Here is a 22,014-nt window from a genome sequence, read left to right on the forward strand (position 1 = left end):
CATTGCTCAGTTTCATATACAGATTGCTAAATTTCATATACAGATTGCTAAATTTCATGTACAGATTGCTAAATTTCATATACAGATTGCTCAGTTTAATATACAGATTGCTAAATTTCATATACAGATTGCTCAGTTTCATATACAGATTGCTAAATTTCATATACAGATTGCTAAATTTCATATACAGATTGCTCAGTTTCATATACAGATTGCTAAATTTCACATACAGATTGCTCAATTTCATATAGAGATTGCTCAATTTCATATACAGATTGCTAAATTTCATGTACAGATTGCTCAGTTTCATATACAGATTGCTAAATTTCATATACAGATTGCTCAGTTTCATATACAGATTGCTAAATTTCATATGCAGATTGCTCAGTTTCATATACAGATTGCTAAATTTCATATACAGATTGCTCAGTTTCATATACAGATTGCTAAATTTCATATACAGATTGCTCAGTTTCATATACAGATTGCTAAATTTCATATACAGATTGCTACATTTCATATACAGATTGCAAAATTTCATATACAGATTGCTGACTTTCACATACAGATTGCTAAGTTTCATATGAAGATTGCTCAATTTCATATACAGATTGCTCAGTTTCATATACAGATTGCTAAATTTCATATACAGATTGCTGAGTTTCATATACAGATTGCTAAGTTTCATAAAAAGATTGCTGAGTTTCATATACAGATTGCTAAATTTCATATACAAATTGCTCAGTTTCATATACAGATTGCTGAGTTTCATATACAGATTGCTAAATTTCATATACAGATTGCTCAGTATCATATACAGATTGCTAAGTTTCATATACAGATTGCTAAATTTCATATACAGATTGCTAAGTTTCATATACAGATTGCTCAGTTTCATATACAGATGGCTCAGTTTCATATACAGATTGCTCAATTTCATATACAGATTGCTAAATTTCATATACAGATTGCTCAATTTCATATCCAGATTGCTCAGTTTCATATACAGATTGTTAAATTTCATATACAGATTGCTCAGTTTCATATACAGATTGCTAAATTTCATATACACATTGCTCAGTTTCATATACAGATTGCTAAATTTCATATACAGATTGCTAAATTTCATGTACAGATTGCTAAATTTCATATACAGATTGCTCAGTTTCATATACAGATTGCTAAATTTCATATACAGATTGCTCAGTTTCATATACAGATTGCTAAATTTCATATACAGATTGCTACATTTCATATACAGAATGCTCAGTTTCATATACAGATTGCTAAATTTCATATACAGTTTGCTCAATTTCATATAGAGATTGCTAAATTTCATGTATAGATTGCTCAGTTTCATATACAGATTGTTAAATTTCATATACAGATTGCTTAGTTTCATATACAGATCGCTAAATTTCATATACAGATCGCTCAGTTTCATACACAGATCGCTAAATTTCATATACAGATTGCTCAGTTTCATATACAGATTGCTAAATTTCATATACAGATTGCTCAGTTTCATATACAGATTGCTAAATTTAATATGAAGATTGCTCAGTTTCATATACAGATTGCTAAATTTCATATACAGATTGCTCAGTTTCATATGAAGATTGCTCAGTTTCATATACAGATTGCTAAATTTCATATACAGATTGCTGAGTTTCCCATACAGATTGCTAAGTTTCATATGAAGATTGCTCAGTTTCATATACAGATTGCTAAATTTCATATACAGATTGCTCAGTTTCATATGCAGATTGCTCAGTTTCATACACAGATTGCTAAATTTCATATACAGATTGCTCAGTTTCATATACAGATTGCTGAGTTTCATGTACAGATTGCTATAGTTCAAGAACAGATTGCTGAGTTTCACATACAGATCGCTAAATTTCATATACAGATTGCTAAATTCCATATACAGATTGCTAAATTTCATGTACAGATTGCTCAGTTTCATATACAGATTGGTAAATTTCATATACAGATTGCTTAGTTTCATATACAGATCGCTAAATTTCATATACAGATTGCTCAGTTTCATATACAGATTGCTCAATTTCATATACAGATTGCTAAATTTCACATACAGATTGCTGAGTTTCATATACAGATTGCTGAGTTTCATTTACAGATTGCTAAGTTTCATGTACAGATTGCTAAATTTCACATACAGATTGCTGAGTTTCATGTACAGATTGCTCGGTTTCATACACAGATTGCTAAATTTCATATACAGATTGATCAGTTTCATACACAGATTGCTAAATTTCATATACAGATTGATCAGTTTCATACACAGATTGCTAAATTTCATATACAGATTGCTAAATTTCATATACAGATTGCTAAATTTCATATACAGATTGCTAAATTTCATATACAGATTGCTCAGTTTCATACACAGATTGCTAAATTTCATATACAGATTGATCAGTTTCATACACAGATTGCTAAATTTCATACACAGATTGCTAAATTTCATATACAGATTGCTAAATTTCATATGCAGATTGCTCAGTTTCATACACAGATTGCTAAATTTCATATACAGATTGATCAGTTTCATACACAGATTGCTAAATTTCATATACAGATTGCTAAATTTCATATACAGATTGCTAAATTTCATATACAGATTGCTCAGTTTCATATACAGATTGCTAAATTTCATATACAGATTGCTGAGTTTCATATACAGATTGCTAAATTTCATATACAGATTGCTAAGTTTCATATACAGATTGCTGAGTTTCATATACAGATTGCTAAATTTCATATACAAATTGCTCAGTTTCATATACAGATTGCTAAATTTCATATACAGATTGCTCAGTTTCATATACAGATTGCTAAATTTCATATACAGATTGCTCAGTTTCATATAGAGATTGCTAAATTTCATGTACAGATTGCTCAGTTTCATATAATGATTGCTAAATTTCATATACAGATTGCTTAGTTTCATATACAGATCGCTAAATTTCATATACAGATCGCTCAGTTTCATATACAGATCGCTAAATTTCATATACAGATTGCTCAGTTTCATATACAGATTGCTAAATTTCATATACAGATTGCTCAGTTTCATATACAGATTGCTAAATTTCATATGAAGATTGCTCAGTTTCATATAGATTGCTAAATTTCATATACAGATTGCTAAGTTTCATATACAGATTGCTGAGTTTCATATACAGATTGCTAAATTTCATATACAGATTGCTAAATTTCATATACAGATTGCTCAGTTTCATATACAGATTGCTAAATTTCATATACAGATTGCTGAGTTTCATATACAGATTGCTAAATTTCATATACAGATTGCTAAGTTTCATATACAGATTGCTGAGTTTCATATACAGATTGCTAAATTTCATATACAGATTGCTCAGTTTCATATACAGATTGCTAAATTTCATATACAGATTGCTGAGTTTCATATACAGATTGCTAAATTTCATATACAGATTGCTAAGTTTCATATACAGATTGCTGAGTTTCATATACAGATTGCTCAGTTTCATATACAGATTGCTAAATTTCATATACAGATTGCTCAGTTTCATATAGAGATTGCTAAATTTCATGTATAGATTGCTCAGTTTCATATACAGATTGTTAAATTTCATATACAGATTGCTTAGTTTCATATACAGATCGCTAAATTTCATATACAGATCGCTCAGTTTCATACACAGATCGCTAAATTTCATATACAGATTGCTCAGTTTCATATACAGATTGCTAAATTTCATATACAGATTGCTCAGTTTCATATACAGATTGCTAAATTTAATATGAAGATTGCTCAGTTTCATATACAGATTGCTAAATTTCATATACAGATTGCTCAGTTTCATATGAAGATTGCTCAGTTTCATATACAGATTGCTAAATTTCATATACAGATTGCTGAGTTTCCCATACAGATTGCTAAGTTTCATATGAAGATTGCTCAGTTTCATATACAGATTGCTAAATTTCATATACAGATTGCTCAGTTTCATATGAAGATTGCTCAGTTTCATATACAGATTGCTAAATTTCATATACAGATTGCTGAGTTTCCCATACAGATTGCTAAGTTTCATATGAAGATTGCTCAGTTTCATATACAGATTGCTAAATTTCATATACAGATTGCTCAGTTTCATATGCAGATTGCTCAGTTTCATACACAGATTGCTAAATTTCATATACAGATTGCTCAGTTTCATATACAGATTGCTGAGTTTCATGTACAGATTGCTATAGTTCAAGAACAGATTGCTGAGTTTCACATACAGATCGCTAAATTTCATATACAGATTGCTAAATTCCATATACAGATTGCTAAATTTCATGTACAGATTGCTCAGTTTCATATACAGATTGGTAAATTTCATATACAGATTGCTTAGTTTCATATACAGATCGCTAAATTTCATATACAGATTGCTCAGTTTCATATACAGATTGCTCAATTTCATATACAGATTGCTAAATTTCACATACAGATTGCTGAGTTTCATATACAGATTGCTGAGTTTCATTTACAGATTGCTAAGTTTCATGTACAGATTGCTAAATTTCACATACAGATTGCTGAGTTTCATGTCCAGATTGCTGAGTTTCATTTTCAGATTGCTCAATTCCATATACAGATCGCTGAGTTTCACATACAGATTGCTAAATTTCATATACAGATTGCTAAATTTCATATACAGATTGCTAAATTTCATATACTGATTGCTCAGTTTCATATACAGATTGCTAAGTTTCATATGAAAATTGCTGAGTTTCACATACAGATTGCGAAATTTCATATACAGATTGCTAATTTTCATATACAGATTGCTGAGTTTCATATACAGATTGCTAAGTTTCATATACAGATTGCTGAGTTTCATATACAGTTTGCTAAGTTTCATATACAGAATGCTGAGTTTCATATAGAGATTGCCAAATTTCATATACAGATTGCTAAGTTTCATATACAGATTGCTAAATTTCATATACAGATTGCTGAGTTTCATGTACAGATTGCTAAATTTCATATCCAGATTGCTGAGTTTCACATACAGATTGCTAATTTTCATATACAGATTGCTGAGTTTCATGTACAGATTGCTAAATTTCATATACAGATTGCTGAGTTTCACATACAGATTGCTAAATTTCATATACAGATTGCTGAGTTTCACATACAGATTGCTGAGTTTCACATACAGATTGCTGAGTATCCCATACAGATTGCTAAATTTCATGTACAGATTGCTAAATTTCATATACAGATTGCTAAGTTTCATATACAGATTGCTAAATTTCATATACAGATTGCTAACTTTCATATACAGATTGCTAAGTTTCATATACAGATTGCTCAATTTCATATACAGATTGCTAAGTTTCACATACAGATTGCTAAATTTCACATACAGATTGCTAAATTTCATATACAGATTGCTGAGTTTCACATACAGATTGCTAAATTTCATATACAGATTGCTGAGTTTCACATACAGATTGCTGAGTATCCCATACAGATTGCTAAATTTCATGTACAGATTGCTAAATTTCATATACAGATTGCTGAGTTTCATATACAGATTGCTAAATTTCATATACAGATTGCTAACTTTCATATACAGATTGCTAAGTTTCATATACAGATTGCTCAATTTCATATACAGATTGCTAAGTTTCACATACAGATTGCTAAATTTCATATACAGATTGCTAAATTTCATATACAGATTGCTGAGTTTCACATACAGATTGCTAAATTTCATATACAGATTGCTGAGTTTCACATACAGATTGCTGAGTTTCATATACAGATTGCTGAGTTTCATGTACAGATTGCTAAGTTTCATATCCAGATTGCTAAATTTCATATACAGATTGCTAAATTTCATATCAGATTGCTGAGTTTCCCATACAGATTGCTAAATTTCATATACAGATTGCTCAATTTCATATACAGATTGCTAAGTTTCATATACAGATTGCTAAGTTTCACATACAGATTACTAAGTTTCATATACATATTGCTTAGTTTCACATACAGATTGCTAAATTTCATATACAGATTGCTGAGTTTCACATACAGATTGCTAAATTTCATATACAGATTGCTAAATTTCATATACAGATTGCTAAATTTCATATACAGATTGCTGAGTTTCACATACAGATTGCTAAATTTCATATACAGATTGCTAAATTTCATGTACAAATTGCTAAATTTCATGTACAGATTGCTGAGTTTCATATACAGATTGCTAAATTTCATATACAGATTGCTAAGTTTCACATACAGATTACTAAGTTTCATATACATATTGCTTAGTTTCACATACAGATTGCTAAATTTCATATACAGATTGTTGAGTTTCACATACAGATTGCTAAATTTCATATACAGATTGCTAAATTTCACATACAGATTGCTGAGTTTCATATACAGATTGCTGAGTTTCATGTACAGATTGCTAAGTTTCATATACAGATTGCTAAATTTCATATACAGATTGCTAAATTTCATATACAGATTGCTGAGTTTCACATACAGATTGCTAAATTTCATATACAGATTGCTAAATTTCATGGACAAATTGCTAAATTTCATGTACAGATTGCTGAGTTTCATATACAGATTGCTAAATTTCATATACAGATTGCTAAGTTTCATATTCAGATTGCGAAGTATCATATACAGATTGCTAAATTTCATGTACAAATTGCTAAATTTCATGTACAGATTGCTAAATTTCATGTACAGATTGCTGAGTTTCATATACAGATTGCTAAATTTCATGTACAGATTGCTAAGTTTCATATACAGATTGCTATATTTCATATATAGATTGCTAAATATCATGTACAGATTGCTCAATTTCATATACAGATTGCTCAGTTTCATATACAGATTGCTAAATTTCATATACAGATTGCTAAGTTTCATATACAGATTGCTGAGTTTCATGTACAGATTGCTGAGTTTCATATACAGATTGCTAATTTTCATATACAGATTGCTGAGTTTCATATACAGATTGCTAAGTTTCATATACAGATTGCTAAGTTTCATATACAGATTGCTGAGTTTCATATACAGTTTGCTAAGTTTCATATACAGAATGCTGAGTTTCATTTTCAGATTGCTAAATTTCATATACAGATTGCTAAGTTTCATATACAGATTGCTAAGTTTCACATACAGATTGCTAAATTTCATATACAGATTGCTAAATTTCACATACAGATTGCTGAGTTTCATATACAGATTGCTGAGTTTCATGTACAGATTGCTAAGTTTCATATACAGATTGCTAAATTTCATATACAGATTGCTAAATTTCATATACAGATTGCTGAGTTTCACATACAGATTGCTAAATTTCATATACAGATTGCTAAATTTCATGTACAGATTGCTAAATTTCATGTACAGATTGCTGAGTTTCATATACAGATTGCTAAATTTCATATACAGATTGCTAAATTTCATATTCAGATTGCTAAGTTTCATGTACAGATTGCTGAGTTTCATGTACAGATTGCTAAGTTTCATATACAGATTGCTCAATTTCATATACAGATTGCTAAATTTCACATACAGATTGCTAAATTTCATATACAGATTGCTGATTTTCATCTACAGATTGCTAAGTTTCATATACAGAATGCTGAGTTTCATATACAGATTGCTAAATTTCATATACAGATTGCTAAATTTCATATACAGATTGCTAAGTTTCATATACAGATTGCTGAGTTTCATGTACAGATCGCTGAGTTTCATATACAGATTGCTAAATTTCATGTACAGATTTCTAAGTTTCATATACAGATTGCTATATTTCACATACAGATTGCTAAATTTCATGTACAGATTGCTAAATTTCATATACAGATTGCTAAATTTCATATACAGATTGCTAAGTTTCATATACAGATTGCTGAGTTTCATGTACAGATTGCTGAGTTTCATATACAGATTGCTAAATTTGATATACAGATTGCTAAGTTTCATATACAGATTGCTATATTTCATATACAGATTGCTAAATTTCATATACAGATTGCTAATTTTCATATACAGATTGCTGAGTTTCATATACAGATTGCTAAGTTTCGTATACAGATTGCTGAGTTTCATATACAGTTTGCTAAGTTTCATATACAGAATGCTGAGTTTCATTTTCAGATTGCTAAATTTCATATACAGATTGCTAAATTTCATATACAGATTGCTAAATTTCATATACAGATTGCTAAGTTTCATATACAGATTGCTAAGTTTCACATACAGATTGCTAAGTTTCATATACAGATTGGTAAATTTCATATACAGATTGCTGAGTTTCATATACAGATTGCTAAATTTCATATACAGATTGCTAAATTTCATATACAGATTGCTAAGTTTCATATACAGATTGCTCAATTTCATATACAGATTGCTAAATTTCACATACAGATTGCTAAATTTCATATACAGATTGCTGAGTTTCACATCCAGATTGCTAAATTTCATATACAGATTGCTGAGTTTCACATACAGATTGCTAAATTTCTTATACAGATTGCTAAATTTCACATTCAGATTGCTGAGTTTCATATACAGATTGCTAAGTTTCATATACAGAATGCTGAGTTTGATATACAGATTGCTAAATTTCATATACAGATTGCTAAGTTTCATATACAGATTGCTAAATTTCATATACAGATTGCTAAATTTCATATACAGATTGCTAAGTTTCATATACAGATTGCTCAGTTTCATATACAGATTGCTAAATTTCATATACAGATTGCTAAATTTCATATACAGATTGCTAAGTTTCATATACAGATTGCTGAGTTTCATGTACAGATTGCTGAGTTTCATATACAGATTGCTAAATTTCATATACAGATTGCTAAATTTCATATGCAGATTGCTGTGTTTCCTGACACAGCTACTCTCATCCACAGCCAAAGCTGGTCAGCTCCATAAATTGCATCTTGTCCATTTGAACCTTCATTTTCTTCCCTCATTTCTTCTCCCTCTCTCGCCCAGCACTTCAACAAGCCACAAATCATCCCAGTCTCAGGTCACAAGAGCACATAGAACATTACAGCGCAGTACAGGCCCTTCAGCCCTCGATGTTGCGCCGACCTGTGAAACCATTCTAAAGACCATCTACACTATTCCCTTATCGTCCATATGTCTATCCAATGACCATTTAAATGCCCTTAGTGTTGGCGAGTCCACTACTGTTGCAGGCAGGGCATTCCACGCCCTTACTACTCTCTGAGTAAAGAACCTGAGCACAGGTTCAAGGTGAGAGGGGAAAGTTTAAGGGAGATGTGTGGGGTAATTTTTTTACTCAGAGAGCGGCGGGTGGGTGCCTGGAACGCGCTGCCAGAGGATGTGGTGGAAGCAGCACATTAGCAACATCTAAGAGGCATCTGGAGTGAATAGGGAGGAAATAGAGGATACGGACCGAGTAAGGACGGGTTTGTTTTTAGTTAGGGCATCACGATCGGCACAAGCCTGGAGGGCCGAAGGGCCTGTTCCTGTGCTGCACTTTTCTTTGTTCTTTGTCACCCTTTATCCTAACTTCCCTCCATTTTCAACAGCACTTCATCCAATTTTCTTTACAGTTACATTCCTTACAGTCACAGGTTTAGCTCAGTAGTGGCTGCACGGTGGCACAGTGGTTAGCATTGTTGCCTCACAGCACCAAGGACCCAGGTTCAATTCTGACCTCAGGTGACTTTGTGGAGTCTGCAGATTCTCCCCGTGTCAGCGTGGGTTTCCTCCGGGTGCTCCGGTTTCCTCCCACACTCCAAAGATTTGCAGGTTAATTGGGGCTAAGGGGATAGGGTGGGGGAGTGGGCATAGGTAGGGTGCTCTTTCAGAGGATTGGTGCAGAATCAATGGGCCAAATGGCCTCCTTCTGCACACCAGGGATTCCATGGCTTTGCGATGTATGTCTGTGTCTGATTGGCAGTGACAGACATCAATCTGAGAGCCTGAATTTGGAGGCCCTGTGCCAGGGCATGTTTCATTGTAAATCCACCCCCAATGCCAATCACGATGAGGTCAAAATTACTCAGTTTGATTTCTAGCTCTTCAGAAATGGCCAGTCCCACAGGGTGGAGAGCCAAGGAGAAAGCTGGATAATTAACTGAGATAAATGTGGGAATTCAGTGGTATCAAAATTGTGTTTTACAAATCTGTAAATTACAGAAATGGAAAGACAGGGGATTTGGAGACTTTAAATATGTGTGAGCTGAGATGGGACTGTCTGTAACATTGTTCCTCAGGTAGTGGAGTCTGTGCAAAAAGTCGATCCCTCACAGCCGCCTCCAGGACTTGAGGATCAAGTGGATGGACAGACCAGGAGCAAGCCAGATTCTCCAGGGGGGAAACCTTCACAGACTATGTGCAAAGTGTGCGGCAGCGGGCGTGCAGCAGGAGAGAGGCTGGATGCTGAAGGTGAGCAATAGTGTGAAAGGAGAAAAACTAGAGTGCACAAGTGGAGAGAGACAGTGCAAAAGGAAAGAGTGAGACAGCATTCGGATGGACAGAGTGTGGAAAAAGAGATGGACAGACTGTGCAAAGTGTGAGGGGGCAGTAGGAGAAGAGAGAGAGACTGAGTTCAGAGGTGGAGAGAGACAGAACGTAGGTGAGCGACGGAGGGTAGAAGATGATGGAGACAGTCTGGAAGGTGCAAGATGGTGTCACGATGCCCTGAGCTATTGCGTGGTCAATTCCAGCTGCACTGTCACAGGGTCAGTACTGAGGGAGTGCCGCACTGTCAGAGGGTCAGTACTGAGGGAGTGCCGCACTGTCAGAGGGTCAGTACTGAGGGAGTGCCGCACTGTCAGGGTCAGTACTGAGTGAGTGCTGTACTGTCAGAGGGTCAGTACTGAGGGAGTGCTGCGCTGTCAGAGAGTCAGTACTGAGGGCGTGCCGCACTGTCAGAGGGTCAGTACTGAGGGAGTGCCGCACAGTCAGAGAGTCAGTACTGAGGGAATGCTGCACTGTCAGGGTCAGTACTGAGGGAGTGCTGTACTGTCAGAGGGTCAGTACTGAGGGAGTGCTGCGCTGTCAGAGAGTCAGTACTGAGGGAGTGCCGCACTATCAGAGGGTCAGTACTGAGGGAATGCCGCACTGTCAGAGGGTCAGTACTGAGGGAGTGCTGCACAGTCAGAGAGTCAGTACTGAGGAAGTGCTGCAGTGTCAGAGGGACAGTATTGAGAGAGTGCTGCACTGTCAGAGGGTCAGTACTGAGGGAGTGCTGCACTGTCAGAGGGACAGTACTGAGAGAGTGCTGCACTGTCAGAGGGTCAGTACTGAGGGAGTGCTGCACTGTCAGAGGGTCAGTACTGAGGGAGTGCCGCACTGTCAGAGGGTCAGTACTGAAGGAGTGCCGCACTATCAGAGGGTCAGTACTGAGGGAGTGCTGCACTGTCAGAGGGACAGTACTGAGAGAGTGCTGCACTGTCAGAGGGTCAGTACTGAGGGAACGCTGCACTGTCAGAGGGTCAGTACTGAGGGAGTGCTGCACTGTCAGAGGGTCAGTACTGAGGGAGTGCCGCACTGTCAGAGGGTCAGTACTGAGAGAGTGCTGCACTGTCAGAGGGTCAGTACTGAGGGAGTGCTGCACTGTCAGAGGGTCAGTACTGAGGGAGTGCCGTACTGTCAGAGGGTCAGTACTGAAGGAGTGCCGCACTATCAGAGGGTCAGTACTGAGGGAGTGCTGTACTGTCAGAGGGACAGTACTGAGAGAGTGCTGCACTGTCAGAGGGTCAGTACTGAGGGAGCGCTGCACTGTCAGAGGGTCAGTACTGAGGGAGTGCCGCACTGTCAGAGGGTCAGTACTGAGGGAGTGCTGCACTGTCAGAGGGTCAGTACTGAGGGAGTGCTGCACTGTCAGAGGGTCAGTACTGAAGTGAGTGCTTAAGAGCCCTTGGTGTTAAGGGTAAGATCCTTGCATAGGGGCAGCACGGTGGTGCAGTGGTTACCCAATTGGGACGACACAAACTTCATCAAGAAGACCATTGCAGAAATCCCTGACATAGCGACGCACCGACCAATCATGGGGGGGACTTCAACTGTGTACAGGATCCAACGACAGACAGATCAAACCCCAAAACAGGGAAAACCTCAAGTATGGCAAGGGTGCTCGGTCACTTTATGGAACAAATGGGAGCGATGGTCCCCTGGAGGTTCGCCCACCCAGAGGAGAAGGAATTCTCCTTCTTCTCCCCAGTACACAACGTGTACACCAGAATTGACTTCTTTGTGGTGAGGAAAACGGTGCTTCCGAGGATAGACAAAGTGGAATACTCGGCAATTGTGACATCAGACCACGCTCCACACTACATGGACGTGAGGCTGGAGACGGGCAGGGCCCAACGCCCCACATGGAGGTTGGACGTCGCCCTACTAGCGGACAAGGCCTTCAACGAAAAGATATCGCGAGCCATAACAGAGTACACGGAGAACAACCAGAACAGGGAGGTCTCCCCCTCCATGTTCTGGGAAGCGCCAGAGGCCGTACTAAGAGGGGAAATTATCACTTTCAAAGTGCGAAGAGATAGGGAGGAAAGGGCGGCTAGGCAGCAGCTGGTCGACTCCAGACTGGAGGTAGACTGTAAATACTCTGACGCCCCGGCCGTAGAGCTCCTGGCGGAGAGGAAAGAGCTACAAAGGAACTTTGATCTGCTCTCCACCAGGAAAGCAGTGCACCAACTCCGCCAGGCACGTGAGACCCTGTACGAACACGGAGACAAAGCCAGCCGCCTGTTGGCACACCAGCTGAGAAAGCAGGCAGCCACCAGAGAAATTACACAAATCAGGGAAACCAGAGGCACGCTAGAAACAGAACCAGAAAAGATCAACAAAACCTTCAAGGCCTTCTACCAAGGGCTGTACACCTCAGAGCCCCCGATGGGGGAGTCCGGGATGAAATGTTCCTTGATGGACTGGACATACCAGTCGTGGGGGGAGGGCAGAAAACGGGGCCTGGAAGCACCACTAGCACTGGGCGAGATCATGGACATGTAGCCATCTGGGATGGCCACTTTCAGCATATAAAATGGACACTCGCAGAGCATACATGGAGAAATGGACAATGCAAAGTAACCAGCAGGCACAGAGCCCGAATGTGTATGTAGAAGACAGACTGCAGACAGAACCGAAACTCTGGGCCGATTTGCACATTGATGGCCCATCTCCGATGAACAAAGACTAGTGCTCAGGTAGCCGATACCGTCCCAGACATTCCGGCGCCACTACCTCAGCAAGAAGATACAAACAAAGCAAGGCCAACGGCCACTTAGGACAGGCCCAGCCATCAAGGCACCCGCCCCTTTATTGGCTCAGATCGATGGCGGTGATCAAGAAGCTGCCCAATTAATTGGGACCAAGTTTAAGGCCCGCCTAAAAGCGCGCAAAGCCCCCCAAGTATAAGAAGGAACCCCGCCATGTGTTCGCTCTCTTGGAATTGGCTCTGAACTGGAGAGACCCTCCCACCTGCACCACCAGAAGCAAGTAAGTTCAAGGTCAACGCTCGCTACCAGACGGACGACCTTAGCCGTACTCCTGCTACTCTTCGAACCCAACAGCCTCAGATCCGAACAACGGCCACTGTTCCTCTGACTGAAGTGGGCACCCGAAGTTAAGTATAGGTGTTAGTGATAGACATAGTTTAGCCTGTAGTGTTATTGTGCAAGAGTAAATCATACTGTGTGTAAATAAAGTACCCTTGACTTTGATTTAACTAACTGGTGTATTGGCTCTTTGATCGGTATTCGGTTGATCCTTGTGGCAGTATCAAGAGATACCTGGCGACTCTGAAAGCATATTCATAATTAAGATTCAGAAAGGCGACCTTATTAATCGCCACATTTATAGCCATTAAAAGAGAGCAACAGATGGCATTAGCTCCATGCATAAGGGGACCAGACGGGCTCCCGGCGGACTTCTACCAAATATTTGCAACAGCACTGGCCCCGCACCTGTGGGAGATGTTCACAGACTCGCTAGCTAAGGGCACACTGCCACCCACGCTAGCACAGGCCTCAATCTCGCTGATACATAAGAAAGACAAAGACCCAAAAGTGCTAGATGTGGATCAAGCGGGGGGCAGGGGGGGGAGAGGGGGGGATTCTAGGGTTGCTGCTGCACTGTCCGAGGGGGAACTGAAAATGGAAGAGGTGGTCGGGGCGGGGGTTCCCCGCCTACTGGACTGGAGGGTGCGGGAGGCGCGAGCACGGGACTGGCCTAAGATAGGAGATGGCTAGTCGGGGGGGGGGGGGAGGGGGGGGGGGGCAATCCGGCTGATCACATGGAATGTGAGAGGCCTAAATGGGCCGGTTAAGAGGGCCCGAGTGTTCGCGCACCTAAAGGGACTGAAGGCAGACGTGGCCATGCTTCAGGAGACACATCTGAAGGTGGCAGATCAGGTCAGGTTAAGGAAGGGATGGGTGGGACAGGTGTTCCATTCAGGGCTGGATGCGAAGAATAGAGGGGTGGCAATACTGGTGGGAAAGCGGGTGTCGTTTGAGGCCAAGAACATAGTAGCGGACAAGGGAGGCCGATACGTGATGGTGAGTGGTAGGTTGCAGGGGATGGAGGTGGTACTGGTGAATGTATATGCCCCAAACTGGGACGATGCTTGATGTTGGGGCGTATTCCGGACCTGGAGGTAGGAAGTTTGATAATGGGTGGGGATTTTAACACGGTGCTGGACCCAGCATTAGATCGTTCCAGATCAAGGACGGGGAGGAGGCCGGCTGCGGCCAAGGTGCTTAGGGGGTTTATGGATCAGATGGGGGGAGTAGATCCATGGAGATTTGCCAGACCTTTGGCCAGAGAATTTTCTTTTTTCTCCCACGTACATAATAAGGCCTACTCCCGGATAGATTTTTTTGTCTTGGGCAGGGCTCTGATCCCGAAAGTGGAGGGAACAGAGTATTCGGCCATAGCCATTTCAGACCATGCCCCGCACTGGGTGGAGCTGGAGCTGGGGGAGGAGAGGGACCAACGCCCGTTGTGGAGGTTGGATGTGGGACTGTTGGCAGACGAGGAAGTGTGCGGGAGGGTGCGGGGGTGTATTGAAAGGTATCTGGAGGCTAACGACAACGGGGAGGTGCAGGTGGGGGTAGTATGGGAGGCGCTGAAGGCGGTGGTCAGGGGAGAGTTAATCTCCATCAGGGCTCACAGGGTGAAGAGAGAGGGCAGGGAAAGGGAGCGGTTTGTGGGGGAGATTTTAAGGGTGGACAGGAGCTATGCAGAGGCTCCGGATGAGGGACTACTCAGGGAGAGACAAAGTCTCCAGACGGAGTTCGACCTGTTGACCACAGGGAAGGCAGAGGCACAATGGAGGAAGGCACAGGGGGCGATATATGAATATGGGGAGAAGGCGAGCCGGATGCTGGCACACCAGCTCCGTAAGAGGATGGCAGCGAGGGAAATAGGTGGAGTCAAAGATGGCAGGGGAACTACGGTGCGGAGTGTAGGGAAAGTGAATGAGGCTTTTAAGGCCTTTTAAAGGAACTGTATAGGTCCCAGCCCCCAGGGGAAAAGAGGGGATGCGGCGATTCTTGGATCAGTCGGGGTTCCCAAGGGTGGAGGTGCAGGAGGTGGCGGGTCTGGGGGTGCCAATTGGGGTGGAGGAGCTGGTTAAAGGACTGGGGAGCATGCAGGCAGGGAAGGCCCCGGGGCCGGATGGGTTCCCGGTGGAGTTCTACAGGAAGTATGTAGACCTGTTAGCCCCGTTGCTGGTAAGGACCTTCAATGAATCAAGGGAGGAGGGGACCCTGCCCCCGACAATGTCGGAGGCGACAATCTCTTTGATTTTGAAGTGGGATAAGGACCCACTGCAATGTGGGTCATATAGACCAATCTCGCTCCTGAATGTAGATGCTAAGTTGCTGGCAAAAATGTTGGCCATGAGGATTGAGGACTGTGTCCCGGGGGTGATTCACGAGGACCAGACGGGATTCGTAAAGGGTAGGCAGTTAAACACTAATGTGCGAAGGCTCCTAAATGTGATAATGATGCCATCGGTGGAGGAAGAAGCGGAGATAGTGACAGCCATGGACGCGGAGAAGGCCTTTGATCGGGTAGAGTGGGAGTATCTCTGGGAAGTGTTGAGGAGTTTTGGGTTCGGGGGAGAGTTTATTAGTTGGGTTAAGCTCCTGTATAAAGCCCCGGTGGCGAGTGTGGTCACGAACCGGCGGAGGTCGGAGTATTTCCGGCTGTATCAAGGGACGAGGCAGGGGTGCCCCCTGTCCCCTCTGCTGTTTGCATTAGAAATTGAACCTTTGGCCATGGCGTTACGGGAGTCGAGGAAATGGAATGGGGTGGTTCGAGGGGGAGAGGAACATCGAGTGTCGCTGTATGCAGACAACCTGGTGCCGTACGTGACGGATCCAGTGGAGGGATGGTTGAGGTTATGCAGATCCTACGGGAGTTTGGAGATTTTTCGGGCTATAAGCTCAATGTGGGAAAGAGTGAGCTCTTTGTGATTCATCCGGGGGACCAGGGAAGAGGGATAGAGGACCTACCGTTGAGGAGGAGCTTTCGATACTTGGGGATTCAGGTAGCTAGGAGCTGGTGGGCACTGCACAAACTTAATTTGACGTGGTTGGTGAAACAGATGGAGGAGGATTTTAAAAGGTGGGACATGTTGCCACTCTCGCTGGCGGGTAGGGTACAGTCGGTTAAAATGGTGGTCCTCCCGAGATTTCTTTTTGTATTCCAATGCCTCCCAATTGTGATCACTAAGGCCTTTTTTAAGAGGGTAAGCAGGAGCATTACGGGATTTGTGTGGGCGAGCAAGACCCCGCGGGTAAGGAGGGGGTTCTTGGAGCGTAGCAGAGATAGAGGAGGGTTGGCATTGCCGAATCTGGGTGGTTATTATTGGGCAGCCAACGTGGCAATGATCCGTAAGTGGGTGATGGAGGGAGAGGGGGTGGCATGGAAGAGGTTGGAGATGGCGTCCTGCAAAGGAACGAGCCTGGGGGCGCTGGTGACGGCACCGCTGCCGCTCTCGCCGACAAGGTACACCACGAGCCCGGTGGTGGAGGCAACGCTAAAGATCTGGGGGCAGTGGAGACAGCACAGGGGTGCGACGGGAGCCTCGGTGTGGTCCTCGCTCAGAGACAACCATCGGTTTGTCCCAGGTAGGATGGACGGGGGGTTTCAGAGCTGGCATCAGGCAGGGATTAGAAGAATGGGGGAACCTGTTCATTGACGGGACGTTCGCGAGCTTAGGGGTGCTGGAGGAGAAGTTTGGGCTACACCCGGGAAACGCTTTCAGGTACATGCAAGTGAGGGCGTTTGTGAGGCGGCAGGTGAGTGAATTTCCGCTACTCCCGGCACAGGGGATTCAAGATAGGGTGATTTCGGGCGTATGGGTCGGAGAGGGCAAGGTCTCGGCGATATACCAGTAGATGAAAGAAGAGGGGGAGGCTTTGGTAGAGGAGCTGAAGGGTAAATGGGAAGAGGAGTTGGGGGAGGAGATTGAGGAGGGGCTATGGGCTGATGCCCTAAGTAGGGTTAATTCCTCTTCCTCGTGTGCCAGGCTTAGCCTGATACAATTTAAGGTGGTTCATAGAGCGCGTATGACGGGGGCGAGGCTGAGTAGGTTCTTTGGGGTGGAGGACAGATGTGGGAGGTGCTCAGGAAGCCCGGCGAACCATGTCCATATGTTTTGGTCATGCCCGACACTGGAGGGGTTCTGGAGGGGAGTGGCGGGAACAATATCTAAGGTGGTGAAAGTCCGGGTCAAGCCAAGCTGGGGGCTAGCACTATTTGGAGTAGTGGACGAGCCGGGAGTGCAGGAGGCGAAAGAGGCCGGCATTCTGGCCTTTGCGTCCCTAGTAGCCTGGCGAAGGATCTTGCTAATGTGGAAGGAGGCGAAGCCCCCCAGTGTGGAGGCCTGGATAAATGATATGGCAGGGTTTATCAAGTTAGAGAGGATAAAGTTTGCCTTGAGAGGGTCTGCGCAGGGGTTCTACAGGCGGTGGCAACCGTTCCTAGATCATCTCGCTGAGCGTTAGATGAAGGTCGGACAGCAGCAACAGCAACCCGGGGGGGGGGGGGGGGGGGGAGAGAGAGATATCGTTTGGGGGGGGGGGGTTTCCTGTGGGGGGGCATGTGAGCAAGAAAGCACATGAATGATCCGGAAACTGACATGTACGGGAAGAATCCAATGTACAAAGTTCTGTATTTTATTGACTTGCCATGTTCATGTCTTGCCAAGCGAGTTCTTTTCTTTTCTTTGTTACCGGGGGCGGGAGGAGGGGGGGTTGTTTGTAAGGTGGAAAATATTGTTATTGAAAAATTCTTAGTAAAAATATATTTAAAAAAAAAAAGAAAGACAAAGACCCAACGGAATGTGCTGCTGAATGCAGACGCCAAAATATTGGCCAAAATCCTAGCCAAAAGGCTAGAAGACCGCATACCTGAGGTGGTCGCAGAGGACCAGACGGGCTTTTTCAAAGGTAGACAGCTTACCTCGAAAATCAGGCGCCTGCTGAACGTGATAATGACCCCCTCCGGGGAGAGAACACCGGAGGTGATCGTCTCCCTAAACGCAGAAAAGGCCTTCGACAGAGTCGAATGGAAATAACTCATAGAGGTACTGGAGCGGTTCGGGCTTGGAACAGGGTTCACCTCCTGGGTAAAGCTCCTATACAACGCTCCCATGGCGAGCGTACGGACCAACAACACCAACTCCCGATACGTCCAGCTGCACAGGGGCAGCAGACAAGGATGCCCACTGTCCCCGCTGCTGTTCGCTCTAGCGATCGAACCACTAGCAATCGCACTCAGAGCAGCAAAAAGCTGGAGGAGGATCCGAAGGGGCGGCAGAGAGCACAGAGTCTCACTCTATGCAGATGACCCGCTCCTCTACATTTCGGATCCACAGAGCAGCATGGACGGAATCATCGCGCTCCTGAAAGAGTTTGGCGCCTTCTTGGGCTACAAACTCAACATGAGCAAAAGCAAGATCTTCCCGGTACACCCACAAGTAGGGGGAGCAGCACTAGCGGGACTGCCGCTTAAACAAGCCCCACACAAATTCCACTACCTGGGGATCCAAATAGCCCATGACTGGAAAGGGATCCACAAATGGAACCTCACCAGTCTGACAGAAGAAGTCAAAAAGGACCTGCAAAGATGGAACACACTCCCATTCTCCCTCGCGGGGAGAGTCCAGACGATCAATGTAGCGCACAAAGACTCACGAGAGACGAATAGAGATGAAGTCGATGAGGCTTTATTAAGCGTGACTTGTTCCCCGCAGTTCAGTAACAGACTGGCCTACGGGGGAGAACTCCTGGTTCTTATACTCTGCCTTCAGGGCGGAGCTAGAGGTCAACAGCCAACCAGGACCCGGGATCTGTCAGCCAATTACATCACGGCTTCACAGTCCCACATGACCCCTAATGCATACTACCACATTCACCCCTTGTTATAAATGAACCCAGCGGGGTGGTGCTTCGCATGGTGGTAAGGGTTCACAAGGCTGGTCCTGGGAGGAAAACTTTTGCATGTCATCACAGTATGTACAGGGTTTTTTTTTTGTTTTGCACTATTTACAGTGGTCGTAAGGGGGAAAAGAAAAAAAGTTCTCGTTAAAGTCCACAACATTGTAGTGTTACATCCATGCCACGAGTTGGTCGGGCGGTCTGGTCGTCCTTGTCGATCGCCTCGGCCCCGGTGGTGGTGCTTGTTCCCGTGTTGTCGTCTCCGGGAGCCTTACGGTTTCTGCTTCCGCTTCACTTCTGGTCGGACCTGGGAGGAGGACCGATCCTCCCGGGAAGGGGGCGCTCGCGGGGTGCGCCGGTGGCAGGGAGGGGGTGATTGGTGTCGGGGGGGTGTGCGTGTTGCCGGCGGGCGCCAGATCTCGCAGGGAGACCGTGTCCTGTCGGCCGTCGGGGCACTCCACGTAAGGGTACTGCGGGTTTGAGTGGAGGAGGTGAACCCTCTCGACCAACGGGTCCGACTTGTGCGCCCGCACATGTTTTTGGAGCAAGATGGGTCCTGGGGCCGCCAGCCAGGTCGGCAGCGACGTTCCAGAGGAGGACTTCCTGGGGAAGACAAGGAGGCGCTCATGAGGCGCTTGGTTAGTGCTAGTACACAGTAGCGACCGGATGAAGTGGAGAGCGTCCGGGAGGACCTCCTGCCACCGTGAAACTGGGAGGTCCCTGGACCGTAGGGCCAGTAGGACGGTCTTCCAGACCGTGCCGTTCTCCCTCTCTACTTGCCCGTTCCCCCTGGGGTTGTAGCTGGTCGTCCTGCTCGAGGCTATACCGTTGCTGAGCAGGAACTGGCGCAGCTCGTCACTCATGAAGGAGGACCCCCTGTCGCTGTGGACGTATGCGGTGCAACCGAACAGTGTGAATATGGTGTTAAGGGCTTTAATGACTGTGGCCGCTGTCATGTCAGGGCAGGGGATGGCGAAGGGGAAACGGGAGTACTCGTCCACCGCATTCAGGAAGTATGTGTTGCGGTCGGTGGAGGGGAGGGGCCCTTTGAAATCCAGACTGAGGCGTTCAAAGGGATGGGAAGCCTTGATCAGGTGCGCACCATCCGGCCTGAAAAAGTGCGGTTTGCACTCTGCGCAGATGTGGCAGTTCCTTGTGACTGTACGGACCTCCTCCACAGAGTAGGGGAGGTTGCGGGACTTTATAAAGTGGTAGAACCGAGTGACCCCCGGGTGGCAGAGGTCCTCGTGGAGGGTTTGGAGGTGGTTAATTTGTGCGTTGGCACGTGTCGCGGGCTAGGGCATCGGACGGCTCGTTCAGCTTTCCGGGACGGTACAGGATCTCATAGTTGAAGGTGGAGAGCTCTATCCTCCACCTTAAGATCTTGTCGTTTTTAATTTTGCCCCGCTGTGCATTATAGAACATGAAGGCTACCGACCGTTGGTCCGTGAGGAGAGTGAATCTCCTGCCGGCCAGGTAATGCCTCCAATGTCGCACAGCTTCCACTATGGCTTGGGCTTCCTTTTCCACTGAGGAGTGGCGGATTTCTGAAGCGTGGAGGGTTCGGGAGAAAAAGGCCACGGGTCTGCCCGCTTGGTTAAGGGTGGCCGCTAGAGCTACATCGGAGGCGTCGCTCTCGACCTGGAAGGGGAGGGACTCGTCGATGGCGCGCATCGTGGCCTTTGCGATATCCGCTTTGATGCGGCTGAAGGCCTGGCAAGCCTCTGTCGACAGAGGGAAGGTCGTGGTCTGTATTAGGGGGCGGGCCTTGTCTGCGTACTGGGGGACCCACTGGGTGTAATATGAAAAGAACCCCAGGCAGCGTTTTAGGGCTTGTGAGCAGTGAGGGAGGGGAAATTCCATGAGGGGGCGCATACGTTCGGGGTCGGGGCCTATTATCCCATTGCGCACTACGTAGCCCAGGATGGCTAGCCGGTTTGTGCTGAAAACGCACTTGTCCTCGTTGTATGTGAGGTTCAAGGCTTTAGCGGTCTGGAGGAATTTTTGGAGGTTGGCGTCGTGGTCCTGCTGATCGTGGCCGCAGATGGTTACGTTGTCGAGATACGGGAACGTGGCCTGCAACCCGTGTTGATCAACCATTCGGTCCATCTCTCGTTGGAAGACCGAGACCCCGTTTGTGACGCCAAATGGGACCCTTAGGAAGTGGTATAATCGCCCGTCTGCCTCGAAGGCTGTGTACTTGCGGTCACTTGGGCGGATGGGGAGCTGATGGTAGGCGGACTTGAGGTCCACGGTGGAGAAGACCTTATATTGGGCAATCCGATTGACCATGTCGGATATACAAAGAACAAAGAACAAAGAAATGTACAGCACAGGAACAGGCCCTTCGGCCCTCCAAGCCCGTGCCGACCATACTGCCCGACTAAACTACAATCTTCTACACTTCCTGGGTCCGTATCCTTCTATTCCCATCCTATTCATATATTTGTCAAGATGCCCCTTAAATGTCCCTATCGTCCCTGCCTCCACTACCTCCTCCGGTAGTGA

The 22,014-nt window shown here is 44.1% G+C and overlaps 1 protein-coding gene across 1 annotated transcript in view; it reads left to right on the forward strand.

Annotated features, from left to right (window-relative positions):
* The window catches only part of LOC140391352 (dynein heavy chain domain-containing protein 1-like), a 225,875-nt gene that overhangs the window by 105,462 nt on the left and 98,399 nt on the right, over nt 1-22,014 (forward strand). Inside the window, exon 9 of the mRNA XM_072475931.1 lies at nt 10,321-10,492. Within this exon, the coding sequence (XP_072332032.1) occupies nt 10,321-10,492 (172 nt within the window). The remainder of the gene's footprint in view (nt 1-10,320; nt 10,493-22,014) is intronic.

Source organism: Scyliorhinus torazame, chromosome 15 (assembly GCF_047496885.1).
Source record: "Scyliorhinus torazame isolate Kashiwa2021f chromosome 15, sScyTor2.1, whole genome shotgun sequence".
Classification (NCBI taxonomy): Eukaryota; Metazoa; Chordata; class Chondrichthyes; order Carcharhiniformes; family Scyliorhinidae; genus Scyliorhinus; species Scyliorhinus torazame.